This window comes from Solanum tuberosum, unplaced genomic scaffold, assembly GCF_000226075.1.
Source record: "Solanum tuberosum cultivar DM 1-3 516 R44 unplaced genomic scaffold, SolTub_3.0 scf00076, whole genome shotgun sequence".
NCBI lineage: Eukaryota > Viridiplantae > Streptophyta > Magnoliopsida > Solanales > Solanaceae > Solanum > Solanum tuberosum.
In genome coordinates this window covers 1286367-1299989 of record NW_006239000.1, presented here as the reverse complement: position 1 = coordinate 1299989, position 13623 = coordinate 1286367, and the positions used below count along the sequence as shown (strand labels likewise).

At 33.5% G+C, this 13623-nt stretch overlaps 3 protein-coding genes across 3 annotated transcripts; 1 reads left to right on the top strand and 2 right to left on the bottom strand.

Moving 5' to 3' along the window:
• Positions 1–1771: 1771 nt before the first annotated feature.
• Positions 1772–2406, bottom strand: LOC102585696 (uncharacterized). The gene has a single exon (XM_006346080.2). The coding sequence runs from the start codon at positions 2240–2242 to the stop codon at positions 1901–1903; it is 342 nt and encodes a 113-aa protein (XP_006346142.1). The 5' UTR covers positions 2243–2406; the 3' UTR covers positions 1772–1900.
• A 2255-nt stretch (positions 2407–4661) lies between these two features.
• Positions 4662–8565, top strand: LOC102585362 (cysteine synthase 2). Its single transcript, XM_006346079.2, has 6 exons — positions 4662–4973; positions 5450–5524; positions 6660–6803; positions 7217–7606; positions 7687–7922; positions 8136–8565. The coding sequence occupies exons 1-6, from the start codon at positions 4776–4778 to the stop codon at positions 8353–8355; spliced, it is 1263 nt and encodes a 420-aa protein (XP_006346141.1). The 5' UTR covers positions 4662–4775; the 3' UTR covers positions 8356–8565.
• Positions 8566–8948: 383 nt separating this feature from the next.
• Positions 8949–11865, bottom strand: LOC102585034 (uncharacterized). The gene is made up of 3 exons (XM_006346078.2): positions 11584–11865; positions 9644–9744; positions 8949–9507 (listed from the first exon to the last, which is right to left on the bottom strand). The coding sequence occupies exons 1-3, from the start codon at positions 11633–11635 to the stop codon at positions 9232–9234; spliced, it is 429 nt and encodes a 142-aa protein (XP_006346140.1). The 5' UTR covers positions 11636–11865; the 3' UTR covers positions 8949–9231.
• Positions 11866–13623: the final 1758 nt, after the last annotated feature.

The following is a 13623-nucleotide window of genomic DNA, read 5'->3' as shown; positions in this document are numbered from 1 at the left end:
TATTGTTTGATACACTTTTCAAGCTATGTATTAATGCTTGCATTAGTTATGCCACTTTATTTGGTATCAAAGTATATATAACTAACACATGAAAATACATAGTGTTAGTAATGCAAAAGTTTTTATTACATGCATTAGCATAATTAAAGGCACAATTGCCCTTTAAAACTTTTTTCACATCCTTTCCACTATATTTTTATCTTTGTAAACGAATATTATTTTTTTAGAAACTATACCGTGCATTTTATTTTTAGCATAATTAATACAAACATTATTAATACACCATATTCAGCTCTATTCTTATACCTCCTGCTTGCATTAGTTATGCCACTTTATTTGGTATCAAAGTATGTATAACTAACACATGAAAATACATAGTGTTACTAATTTAAAAGTTTTTATTACATGCATTAGCATAATTAAAGGCACAATTGCCCTTTAAAACTTTTTTCACATCCTTTCCACTATATTTTTATCTTTGTAAACGAATATTATTTTTTTAGAAACTATACCGTGCATTTTATTTTTAGCATAATTAATACAAACATTATTAATACACTATATTCAGCTCTATTCTTATACCTCCTACCGAACGATGGTGTTATCTCTATTCTTATACATCCTATCGAACGATGGTGTTATCATTCAAGTTATGCCTTACATTTATAAATTTTTATAGGTTTTATCTATTTCGAACCATTTCTAAATTGTTTAGTTTCAGATAAATTTTATATGACTGTTTTTATCTAAAATTTATGCATGTACTATTAAAGTTCAACATTTTATGCCTAAATTTTAGGGGGGGAAATGTTAGAACTTCAATCATATTATAGTGATTAATAAATGAGTTGGAACCATGAGATTTTGGATTCTTATCTTAGCATAGACAAAAATATTACTAGATGATTAAAAAAAAATATGTATCTAAATTTGTTCAGAAATGGGTAGATGTGCAAAATAAAACAAAATATAAATAATATACCCATGAATTTTTTTTCCTTGAAAACTTAGCAAAGAGCAAGTGATATATTAGTACCGTTAGGTGCCTAGTATGAAGACAAATTTGGTGAACCCACTAATTTTGTCTTCGAGAGGACCAAACGTTATGGTCAGTGGTCAGTAATTCACTTTAGGAATTTGCTAATATTGTTGTTTTCTCTTTTCTTTATTTTTTTTCCCCCTAAAAATTGTGATTTTAGTTACATAGGATCAATAAGAAGGTTGTTCTGGTAAAAAAGTGTTTACTAAAATATTGTTTCAGGTCAACAATTCTCAACTAAATTTTCGCTAGACATAGAGTTCGGGTCAAGTCACGACATGTTGATTTTGAATTTAAAGGTTATAAGATTGACGGAAAAAGAAGAGTTAGTGTCAAATGAATTGAGACGGATAATAGTACAGGAGAGTTTACCAATGTTGTGCAGGAAGTGACCAATTTAATAACATTGTTGATAATTGTACTCTATTTAGGTGGTGAAGTAGTAAAAACAGAGTTTTGTTCCCAAACTAGTTCAATATTAAGATATTTAAAAGTTGATTAATATATTACATATTCTTTTTAGATCTCATTTATTTAATTATTTTGAAGACATTATTATTATTGATCAATACTCTTCTCCGTCCTATTTTTCTTGTTTTTTGTAAAGTAGGGGGGGATAGTGTGTTCGGCCAACCGAATAAGTTTGATCTACATCTTATAGGCATCTAAATTAATTTAGAATTCAATAACATAAAATTCCGACTTCATGATCAAAAGAAAGGACCCCAAAAGTAAGTTGCAGGCCAATAATGCAAGTTAACATTATTCTGGAAATATACAAAAATTTAAAAAGAAAAAAAAAAGTATCTAATTAATAAAAAAAGAAAAGTAAAAAGAGCAGAAATAACCATTAATTTCACTTCACTCTACTTTGCTACTTTCACCTTCTTCATCTTCTCCGTCTCCTTCATGTTCATGTAAATCATGTAGATGCGTTTGTAATTGTTCGGGTTGACCCGCTACGAATTCCAAAATACCTTCACCGGTTTTCTCACCGGAAATCTCAGATACCGGCGGAGAAATCCATCCAAAGAGAACGACGGCGACTAGGAAGAGAGCAGTAGAGAGTAACAGAGGCCAAAAATACTTAACAACATCGAGAAATCGAGGTGCGAGGTAAATGAGAGCGAAGATGAAAATCGAAAAAGTAGATGCAATTAAGATGTGAAATTTGAATTTGAGAAGCAATTTTTGGATTTCCATGGCGGAAGAGTTCGAAGTGATGAAGTATTTTGGGCCTTTTTGTAGAGAAGAAGAGAGATAAAGAAGAGTGAGAAATGGAGTGGTTTATGCTCTCTCTGCAAAGATTCTCTGCCGTGAAAAGTTTTTTTTATTTCAATGGAATAATTATACAGATCCTATAATTTATTTTTCTTTATTCGGTATTTGATACACACTTTATTGAGTTTGAGTGACATATTGAAGTTTGAATAATTTATATTCTCGTTGAAAAGTTTTATTTTTAGGATAGGGGTAAAATTATAGTATTAATGATATGAATTTGAACGTTGCATAGACGTGCTGTAAATATTATTTGGGTGATTTAATGATGTACCATCAAAAAAATTCTTACTAACCATAGAAAAGTTACCTTAAGCTGACTAGATGGCCACTTTGGAGTCCAATCTACTTACGGGTCTTTTTGTTATAATATGATGTGCGAATTATCATTGGAAGAATGAAATTATGTTTAAATTTGTCCAAAGTAATTTTACAATTAAGTTACTATAAATTTCAACTATTGTTTTGTTTTTTTTTTGTCCAGATTTTAATAATCAAGACTACAACTAATCAGATAAAGTTCAAAAGAAATTTAATTAAAATAGGATTGAAAGAAAAAATAAATGATATCAAAATAGTAAAAATGAACAAAGTAAAGAAGTAATTTTGTAGTAGTAAAAATCGAAGAACACGATACTGCATAAATAGTCTCTTTCATATAACAGTACTACAACACTCAACTATCTATTACTTTTCTATCGTAATCATTAACCTTTATACTGTCAAATTCATGATTATGTCCTTAGTAAAGACTTCCCTCCCTTTTGATTTTTTTTGGTCTACCCTTGTTTCTCCTAACAACTCTTATATATATAGCTGATTTATCTCAACTTTGCTTTATTTATCTTGTTTGTCAAGATTACTTTTACATTCTCTTATCCACTATCCATACATCCAATCGAACATTATCATTTCTATTATTTTCATCTTCTGAACGTATATGTGATCAATACTTTTTTTTTAAACCCTCCCTTCCTAGGAGCACCCACCCCTTTTGCTCCTTTGGAGGCTCGAACTCGCAACCTTCGGGTTGAAAGTGAGGGGTGCTTATCATCCGAACAACTCTCTCTCGATGACCAATACTTTATCAAATACCAACCACATAAATAGTTTAGAACTTGTGTAAGCCAAGGGCAAGATGGTAACTTAACGGACTTGTCCTATCACTGATTTTGTCGGCCTTTTTAAATGTCTTGTAGCACTTTTGGGCACTCATCAATTTTATTTTCATTTTTTAATACAATCAGATCTAGCAGTACCTGATTGGTATAATCTATTACATAAAGTTATTCCTTATGGGAATAATCATATTTCAATCTCCTTTTTCATTTTTTTACTACTGGATTGATTTGAATTCACGTTACATAAGAGTCATTAATGGAAATAAATATTGAATGTTATATAAAAATTATTTGACAATCAATCTTAGTGCAAAGAGAATAATATATTTCTTATCACGAATCTTCTTTTAAATATACAAACCTAAAGAAAAATTCCAAATAATTCTTCACCTTTTATTTTATTGTTATTGAAATGAAATTACTTCCGTACGGAAAGTTGTATATTCGATCATGGAAAGTTATAATGCAATCAACTTTAGTTGACATTTTATTCAACCCCTTTTACATTGTAACTTTTCATTGTGTAATAATAATTTGTGAGTACTTAGAGAAAACACTCAAATTCGAGTTTTCAATATGAAAAATCGTTATTTTTTAATGAATTTTCTCGGATTTGAATTTGGATTAGTTGGGCTCGAAAAAAATACTCAAATGTCAATCCTAACTTCTTTCAATTACTATTCATTATTGACAAAGCCCATATTGCCAATGGGTTGGGCTCATCCACAACACTTCTCTGGATCTTTGACAAGCATCATTATATTAAGATTTTTACAAATAGGATTTTTTTGCGTCTTTATTTAACTTTTAACTCGTTCTAAAAAATTATGTGAGAATAACCTCGGAATAACAAGTTGAAGCTTAATTTCTAGTAAAACACCAAAAGACTTACATTACCATTACTCATGGTTGATCTTTAAAATTAGTACACAAAATCTTGATAGATCATCAGGAATTCAATGAGTGATCTTATATTAACTCTTGTCAAATTATTATAGCTTCTTCCGTACAAATTATATTACTATAACTTTAAAACAAATTATTCATAAATTCCAATGGATCACCAAGGATTCAAATAATCATTTTCCTCAAGTTTATGATTATGTTTCTTAACAACAATCAAAGAAAAAAATATTTACCATTAATTGAGCTACAATATTATAAAAATGACTTTGCCATCATTTCTTCAAAGTGGAATGGTAAAAAGAGAAGAAAAAGAAACTTAGGTGGTCTAATTTGCAATTGATCGAAATATTCATAACCTGCCTTCACCCTTTCACCGCCCATAATACTTCCGGTTCAATTAGACCGGATTCCGCCGGAGAACCACCGCGATGGCGCCGGTGAGAACTGCAGGCGCCATCGCCACACTGCTCTCCATAGCCATAGTCTCTTATTTCCTCTGCAAAACGACTCAGCATAAGTCTCCCCGGAAAAAGAAACTTCAAAGACGTAGAACTGGACTCGTCGCCGCCATTGGCAACACTCCGTTAATCAGAATCAATAGCCTCTCCGATGCAACTGGATGTGAAGTATATTCTCTATCTCTTCATTTCAATTAAGCATAATCATGCATAGCTATATGCTTAAGCTGAAATAATTGTTAGTAATTAGATATGATTAATGAGCTTAATTCCAAATTAGTTGAATTTGGTTGGGTAAATATCATGATTCAGGATTTTGGTACTAATAGGAGGTATATTATTTAGCTTAATTTTACGTCCTAATGCAATCCTCTTCCTTTATTTGAGCTTAGACTTGTAATGCTTTTCGAAGCTCATATAAGATGAGTTGTTTATAGGTATATATATATATATATATAGACCACAAGATTAAACCACGTTTGGGTATATTCTATGTATCTTTAGTTTAAAACAATATGATTAAAATAGCTTCTTTACTTTTTAAACTTAGTGCCAAGTCAAGTCAAAACTAGACGAACAAATTGAAATTGAAGGAGTATTTACGATGCATATGTCTAATTGATAGTATACCAATTCGTGTTCAGATTTTGGGGAAAGCAGAGTTCTTGAATCCTGGAGGGAGTGTAAAAGACAGAGTAGCTGTGAAGATTATTGAAGAGGTGATATTTTGTTCAAATTCTTTTTTCTTAGTCAATCTTGTATTAGCTAGTTATGGCTAAATGCTTGCTTAAACTGTATCTGTTACCATTCTTTTAAATTCGTTCAGGTTTTAAATTTTCATGCAGAAGTTCTGATTCAGTTTTCCGTTTCTGAATTGGTCCAATTTATGAGAAGTTCTATTGTCTTTAATAGTTCCTACAACTAGCTCCTTTTGTGATTCTTTTTTCTGGTTTTGGTTTCAAACGCCGTTGTTCTTTTTCAACTACAAATTGAATATTTAGCATCAAGCCAGCTTTTGCTGACGAGGTACAAATTGATTAGTTTCAAGGATAGAGGATGATCAAAGTGGTTAATATGCCCTTGGTACTCTACACATCTTGCAAGTTGCAACTAGCTTAACTGATTGACAAGGCCATGTCTTTCAGGTGCATCGGAGTGGGTCAAGTTAGTGACTTTATGTCAGCAACCGGACATTTGCATGAGAAATACCTGGGGCAGATCTAATATGTAATTAAGTTATATTTTTGTGGATATATACTTAAGTGCATTAATTGGTATGTATGGAGAAGATGTAAACTCATAAGTAATACTACTAAACAAGATGTGGATATATAATCATAAGTAGTTCATTTGGAGCCGTTGGGATCCATAAGCTCTTCACCTAGCTAAAAAAGATTGCCAACATGCCTTTCTTCTGTATTGGAGCAGCCAAAATGAGCGACTCTATGTCAACAACCGGTTGTTTTCCTGTGAAATCCTGGGGAAAGTCTAATACCCTATAAGGCATACTTTTGCGGAATTCAATGTCATCATTGCAATTTCCAATATGTATGGAATGTTAGAGAAGATTACCTGATTCCAGAAATTGAAAGAGTTCTATAATTTTGCTTCATTTGCTTAAGAAGATGACGGGATTCTAAAAAGCTGAAAGATTACCTGATTAAGGTTTAAGACTTCTTGTAGTTATTAGGATGAGAAGATTTTTAGTGAGGAGGAAAGCTAAACTCGGAGATTTCCTTCATGTGGTTATTTTTCTGTAAATTTGCTTTCACAACGTATTTACAAATAGCAAGGTTCAATTAATTTGGGTATCTGTAAATACTTTTTCTATTAATAGTAAAATATCAATCACAGGCCTTGGAATCAGGAGCATTAGCTAAAGGTGGAGTAGTTACAGAGGGCAGTGCAGGAAGCACAGCCATTAGTCTTGCAACAGTAGCACCTGCTTATGGGTGCAGATGCCATGTGGTTATTCCAGATGATGCTGCTCTCGAAAAGGTAAGACACTTCATGCTCTTGTTTCCCCTTTACATTTGTATTTTACTGAATTAGATAAGAGATAGTGTTGGCATTCCAGGAGTATGTGGGATAGCTACTAGAAAGCGTTTGGAAAGCAAGCTCAAAAGATCTTCATCAAGTAGCTTATTGCTCAAGCTAATATGACAGTGCTATAGGATAATCCCAGTGATTTCCTCATCATCCCATCCGTTCAATATCGCTGTGAAAGTTCTGATGAAAGGATAGTCATATAAAAAGAATAATAATAACAGCACAAGTTGCTTTTGTTCTACTCAATGGAATAAGTCGGGGTGTGCAAGCTGGCCAAGACACCACCATCTTTAAGAAAAAGTTTTTTCTAAAGAGGACTAACTATTGCTACTGATTGGAATTCTCTCAATTCTTCCTTTCAGGCACAAATACTAGAAGCACTAGGAGCTACTGTAGAAAGGGTCAGGCCAGTTTCTATCACACACCGAGACCATTTTGTTAATATTGCAAGAAGAAGGGCACTGGAAGCAAGTGAATTAACATCAACCACCAGAAAAAAAAGCCAAATTGATGCCAATGATTCTAGTCAAATCAATGGTCACTCAATCAGTGAGGAAAAGCAGAATATGCAGTTCTCGTCTGAATGCAAGGGTGGATTCTTCGCAGATCAGTTTGAAAACCTTGCAAATTTCAGGTCACATTATGAGGGCACGGGGCCAGAGATTTGGGAACAGACAGGTGGCAAGTTGGATGCTTTTATTGCTGCTGCAGGTACAGGTGGCACTGTTGCCGGTGTTTCCCAGTATTTGAAGGTTGGTTCTCAAGTTCTAAAGTTTCTTCATTTTCCATTGCTAGATGATGTATGATTTAAAAGCTCCTGTATGATCAACAGGACCAAAACTCAAATATCAAGTGCTTCCTTATTGATCCTCCTGGCTCTGGTTTATATAACAAAGTAACAAGAGGAGTTATGTACACGAGGGAGGAGGCGGAAGGACGAAGGCTGAAGAATCCATTTGATACAATAACTGAAGGGATTGGAATAAATAGACTAACTGAAAATTTTAAGATGGCAAAACTTGATGGAGCTTTCCGTGGCACAGATATGGAAGCTGTTGAAATGTCCAGGTTTATTCCTCTTCAGTCTACTACCCATTATGGTATTTTTCTAGTTGCAAAGATGTCAATATGCAGATAAATGTGTTTGGAACGTATTACATACCTCTTTTTAATCTTCTCTGACACGAAAAGATGAAAGCGACAAGAAAAAGATGATTACCAAAGTTTTCCACCATTTTTGTCTATGATTGGTGGAGCTTAACTAGTTCTATGACTCATCAGGTATCTGTTGAAAAATGATGGTCTATTTATTGGAAGTTCTTCAGCTATGAATTGTGTTGGAGCTGTCAGAGTGGCAAAGGCACTAGGTCCAGGGCATACAATTGTGACAATCTTGTGTGACAGTGGTATGAGACATTTGAGTAAGTTTCATAATGCTGAATACCTATCTGAACATGGGTTGACACCTTCAGCAACTGGTTTGGAGTTCCTTCATAGTTGATCTATGGCTAGTTCATGATTGTTTTTTCTGGGGGTTCCTCATTTAAATTCTTGACAGTACCATCTCAGAGCTAATGTTGTATATACTATGGTCGGAAGAGGAAATTTTTTTGATAATTTTATTATAAGTTTCACTTCGTATATGACAGTCTGATAGGGAATATTAAAGGCAGGCCTGGTCTAAGTAATATTTGTTGATCTAATTTTGCAATGTTGTACTCTATTAGTTTCTTATTTGATTACTGGTTCATACAAACCTATATCTCATTCACATTTGTGTGTGTGTGAATTCACTACTAACCCAAAGGAGGAGGATATTCAAAAAATCCAGATTTTCTATTTTTTCATTAATTCTAATTTTCATCATATGTTCATTTGGTAAGGGCGTTATGGACAAGAATATCACACGAAAGCTTGTATCATTTTACACATCGGAAGAATTTTTTAAAAAATTGAGTCTTTTCTTCTATTTTCATCAATAGTTCACGGATTAATGGAGGATGAACAACGCGGTAACACATCATTTCACCATAAGAAGCTGAATCCTTACACGTCCTTGATTTCAAATCAAAGCAAAGAAACAATATCTTAGCATAATGAAGACAAACAAGTGCATTCATATAACAAATATTGTGAAAGAGACGGATAGAAAGAGAGCAGCTCAGACCGAATCTGTATATCACAAGCAAGCACAGCCAGAAGACTGGAGACATTATCCCCACAACATAGGTTACTAGGGGAATTATTTGAGAGTACATAAATCTTCTATAAAAGCTTTCTTTTCCCTCCGAAAGGAAGACTTACTGAAGGGGGAAGGGGGTATCCGAGTATGTAAATGTAAAATATGGATGTGTTTAATACAGACACTTGTATTAAGCTAACGTTGGTTTCTTTGGAACATATTTTCATCGCAATGAGGGTCAAGCCAATCCTTGGGGGAATTCTTTGATCCTGCAGCCATTTTTCCACCCACAAGCTCTCTCAAGTGTTCCACCTTATTCTCACGACCACTTCCGCTGTACTTCTTGTCTGCTTCCTTCAGTTTCTGTCTAAACTTCTGCTTGCGATTATTAGCAGAATTAAGCTCTTGTTGCTTTGATTGTGAAGGAGGAGCACCGTGAGGTCCAAGATATATATTCTCCTCTTTCTTAGACTGTGAATAGAGTAAGTGAGCAAGGAGATCAATTTAAAGTACTGTAAATCATCTTGAAAAAGAAAGTAAGCTTGGAAGAGTTTTGACATCACAAAATATTTCTTTTAGGTGGAGAGTGAAACTCTCAAGAGCTAACCTCAGCTGCGACTGTCTTTGACTCTTCAACTTCAACTAAATTACTGTTATTTTGGCCAGAATCTTCGAGTTCCAAGCTTGGAATTACATATCCTTCAGTGTCTGATGGTTCAAAATGTCAGATCATTCTGTTAGTTCACATTATATCTAAAAGTGTAATTCCAGCACGTTTGAATCAAACAAATAAGATTCAGTTAAGATAAAAATACGAGCTCTGCTTTTGGGCACCAAATGTCAGGGAGATGACAACAAAATCACCAGATATGGAGGCTCATATGTTAGCAGAGAAACAAAATGGCTGAGAATAAGTACTTCACAGTGACACATAACATATTCAAGGAGGAGGAGCCCACACAAAGCAGCAAGGTAGTAAAAACAATCCAAGACAGCAATCAAACATTTACACGAAGGGGAAAAAGCAGTAAACCCAGGAAAAGCTATACACATCCTTTAATCCAAGCAATTTATGAATAAAAAGGCTGCAACTACAATGAAAAAGATAGATATCTTTCTTCTGTACAACAAACATTTACCACAGCAAGTGTACTAGCTTTTCCATGTTCCTCTATGTTCTTTATTTAAAAAAAAAAAAAAAAAAACGAATGGCCGAGAAATTTGATATCTCAGCTTGGAAACTCGGTTGATCATAAGCTCATTCTTCAACCCACGCTTAAAAATTAGGCTTTGTGCAACAATCAGGTCTAGAACTTGTGATGTGTTGCCTAAACACATTCCATGTATTACCTTAACATTAAAACCAAAGTCCTCTAGGCAAGAAAGTTAAATCTTTTCGTCATTTGTTTTCCTAGTGAGATTTGGTGGGAAGAAAAGGTTAATTCACCAAACACTTCATGCTCTTGTTCATATTCCACATCCCGTCTAAAATTGGCAAATGAAATAAATAAAGCATAAAATTACAAACGTTTGAAAGATCAACACACACCTAAGAATCTTAAAGACGAATATTAGTTACAATCTCCTTTGTAATGAAGTATACAAGGACAAAACAGAAGTACGGCAAGGGATTGTGGATAAAAGCCATTCCTTTAATGGACCAGTCATGAACCAATAAAATTGCCATCCTTTATCAATAATTTTGGTAATCAAAAAGACATATATAGCATTTCCAGTCTGACCTCATTATGTCATTCATTAAAGCAAATTGCTATCATATTCTCCACACCAGCATGGCAAACGTGAACTTGTTTCAAGAAAGGACAAACAGAAAGATGAAACAGCAAATAAACTAGGTCAACCAGTGACATCTAGAGTAAATTCCGTCAATGCAGACCTCCACACACTCGTGTACTAACCACTACAAGTGTAGAGATATTGAGAAGAGAAAAATAACACAAGGTTGTGTTCTATTCCAACCTAAAGTGAAATTTTATTAAAATTTTGATAAAGGTGTTAGCAGGGCCAGCCACCAGCTTGTGCAAACTCCGAGTATTCCAGCGGGTACCTGCTGGCTCTCACACTAAAACAGGTACCATGGAAATAATCAACTACCTAAAGTGATACTCCTCTGTTAATCCAAGTAGCAAAAATCATCAAATCAAAGTCACATCACTATCCACAAATGAGAAAGCATTCGAACAAGTCAAATCACCTCCATCGGACTGGCAACTATTAACAACCTTTTTTTATGACCATGGTGTCCAAGCCAACTTTCACGCACATGACTAATTCACCTGATACCTGCCACCTCCAACAGGCAACAGGTATCCGATTAGCAACTTCCTTTGAGGAATTACTTAAAAAGGGATAATACAGAAATTAAGACAAAAATTGATCACATCTCTATGCTGAATTCATCAACAGAACAATTGAACAAACCTACTTATCCATCAATTTTTCTAATCGGATGAACTTGAACACCATATATCCAATCAAAAACCAAGCGACAATAAAAATATAAATTGAAAAAGAAGAATGTAATACCCCACTCGTCATCTTCGATTGAAGGAGTGGTTTGCACTGACGACGGGTCCATTTGGTGCAGCTGACGATCATCGATTTCACTGCAACGCCGTCGCCGTCGCCGTCACAGCCTCCGCCGCCGCTCGATTCTCCTCGGAAGTTAATCAAAGCACGCAACTATAGCTATAACATTACATCAACATCGAATCTTTCTCGGAGAGAATCCGAAACCCTAAAAAAATCTAAAATACTCTGTTTTGCTGGACCTCTCTTACTTATTTGAGAAATGACAATGCTAACCTTATCTCCGGTGTTTGACCCGAAAAGGAACCAACTGACCCGACATAATTGTATATAACTATTATATGGCGGTGACGGTTAATAGTGGTGGTTATGGATGTCGATTTGGTTGGTGGTGGGTGATTGATAATAATGGTTGATGGTGATAGTTATTAATAGACGTAATGAATATTTGTGATAGATAACATGGTATTGACTATCGATAGTCATTAATAATGGTTGTTGATGGTAATTGGTGATGACGACTGATAATTGTAATTGAATATTTATGATAACTAATGTAGCATTGATTGTCAATAGTTATTGATGGCTACTATGATAATGAGGGTGAGTGGAAATGATGGCTAGTAGTGATTATAACTAATTATGATATTTGTGGTTGAATAATGTAATGGTCTTTCATAATAACGGGTGAGTACGATGATATATTGTTAATGACAGATGGTGACGACGGTTATCACTTACTATTGACTCTTTTATTTGATAGCATGCTTTATCGAAACGTATTGAATATTGGTCAATTTTTCTTGTCTAATGCTTCATCGAAAGGTGTTAAATGTTGGCCGAATTGTCTTTTTTTTGTTTCATTAGTGAAAACGTGTTTATTAATCAATTTATTTGCATGTAAAGGATAAATCAATGAATTAAAATGTTTTTTTTTGTGTATGAATATTAATCAATTTTTTTGAAGGCAAGAGATAGATCGGTGAACTAAAACCACTATCCTTACATACAAATATTAATCAATTTGTTTGCACGTAAGAGACACATCGACGAACTAATTTTATTTTATTTTTGTGTATAGATATTAATCATTTTGTTTGCGGAAAAGAGATAGATCAGTGAACTAAATTTCTTTTTGTGTATGGATATTAATCAATTTGTTTGATAATAACGGGTGAGTACGTTAATAAATTGTTAACGACGGGTGGTGACGATAGTTATCACTTACCATTGACTCTTTTCTTTGATAGCATGCTTTATCGAAACGTGTTGAACGTTGGTCGATTTGTTTTGTCTTATGCTTTATTGAAAGGTGTTGAATGTTGATTAATGTGTCTTGTCATTATTTCATTATTGGAAATATGTTTGTTAATCAATTTATTTGCACGTAAAAGACAAACTGATGTGTTAAAATAACTATTTTTGTGTATGAATATTAATCAATTTATTTGCAAGCAAGAGATAGATTGGTGAACTAAAACAAAATTTCTTGCATACAAATATTAATCGGTTTGTTTGCACGTAAGAGACACAACGATGAACTAAATATTTTTTTCTTGTATATGGATATTAATCATTTTATTTGCACGAACGAGACAGATCAACGAACTAACATAAATCTTCTTGCGTACGAATATTAATTAGTTTGTTTGCAGCCAGCAAACTAAACCAAACCAAGTTTTTTTGCTTAATATTAATCAATTTATTTGCACGCAACATAGACAACGATGAACGAAAATAACTTGTTTTGTGTATAGATATTAATCAATTTATTTGCACGAAAAGAGATACATCAATCAACTAAATATTTTTCCTTGCCAATGACATTAATTAGTTTGTTTGCAGGAAATTAAAGAGACAGATCGACAAACTAAAATATTTTTCCTTGTGTACAAATATTAATCAGTTTATTTGTAAACAATAGATAAATTGACGAACTAAAATAATTTTTCTTGCGTATGTATATTGATTAGTTTATTTACACGCAAGAGACAAATCAATAAACTAAAATAAATTTTCTTACGTATAGATGTCAAT

Excerpts from the sequence above, each read along its gene's own strand:
- LOC102585696 (XM_006346080.2), bottom strand. The coding sequence starts at position 2,242 with ATGGAAATCCAAAAATTGCTTCTCAAATTCAAATTTCACATCTTAATT.
- LOC102585362 (XM_006346079.2), top strand. The coding sequence starts at position 4,776 with ATGGCGCCGGTGAGAACTGCAGGCGCCATCGCCACACTGCTCTCCATA. Across the intron at positions 5,525-6,659 it reads CTGTGAAGATTATTGAAGAG|GCCTTGGAATCAGGAGCATT; the intron begins GTGATATTTTGT and ends TATCAATCACAG. Across the intron at positions 7,607-7,686 it reads GTGTTTCCCAGTATTTGAAG|GACCAAAACTCAAATATCAA; the intron begins GTTGGTTCTCAA and ends TATGATCAACAG.
- LOC102585034 (XM_006346078.2), bottom strand. The coding sequence starts at position 11,635 with ATGGACCCGTCGTCAGTGCAAACCACTCCTTCAATCGAAGATGACGAG. Across the intron at positions 9,745-11,583 it reads AATCGAAGATGACGAGTGGG|ACACTGAAGGATATGTAATT; the intron begins GTATTACATTCT and ends TTGAACCATCAG. Across the intron at positions 9,508-9,643 it reads CAAAGACAGTCGCAGCTGAG|TCTAAGAAAGAGGAGAATAT; the intron begins GTTAGCTCTTGA and ends CTCTATTCACAG.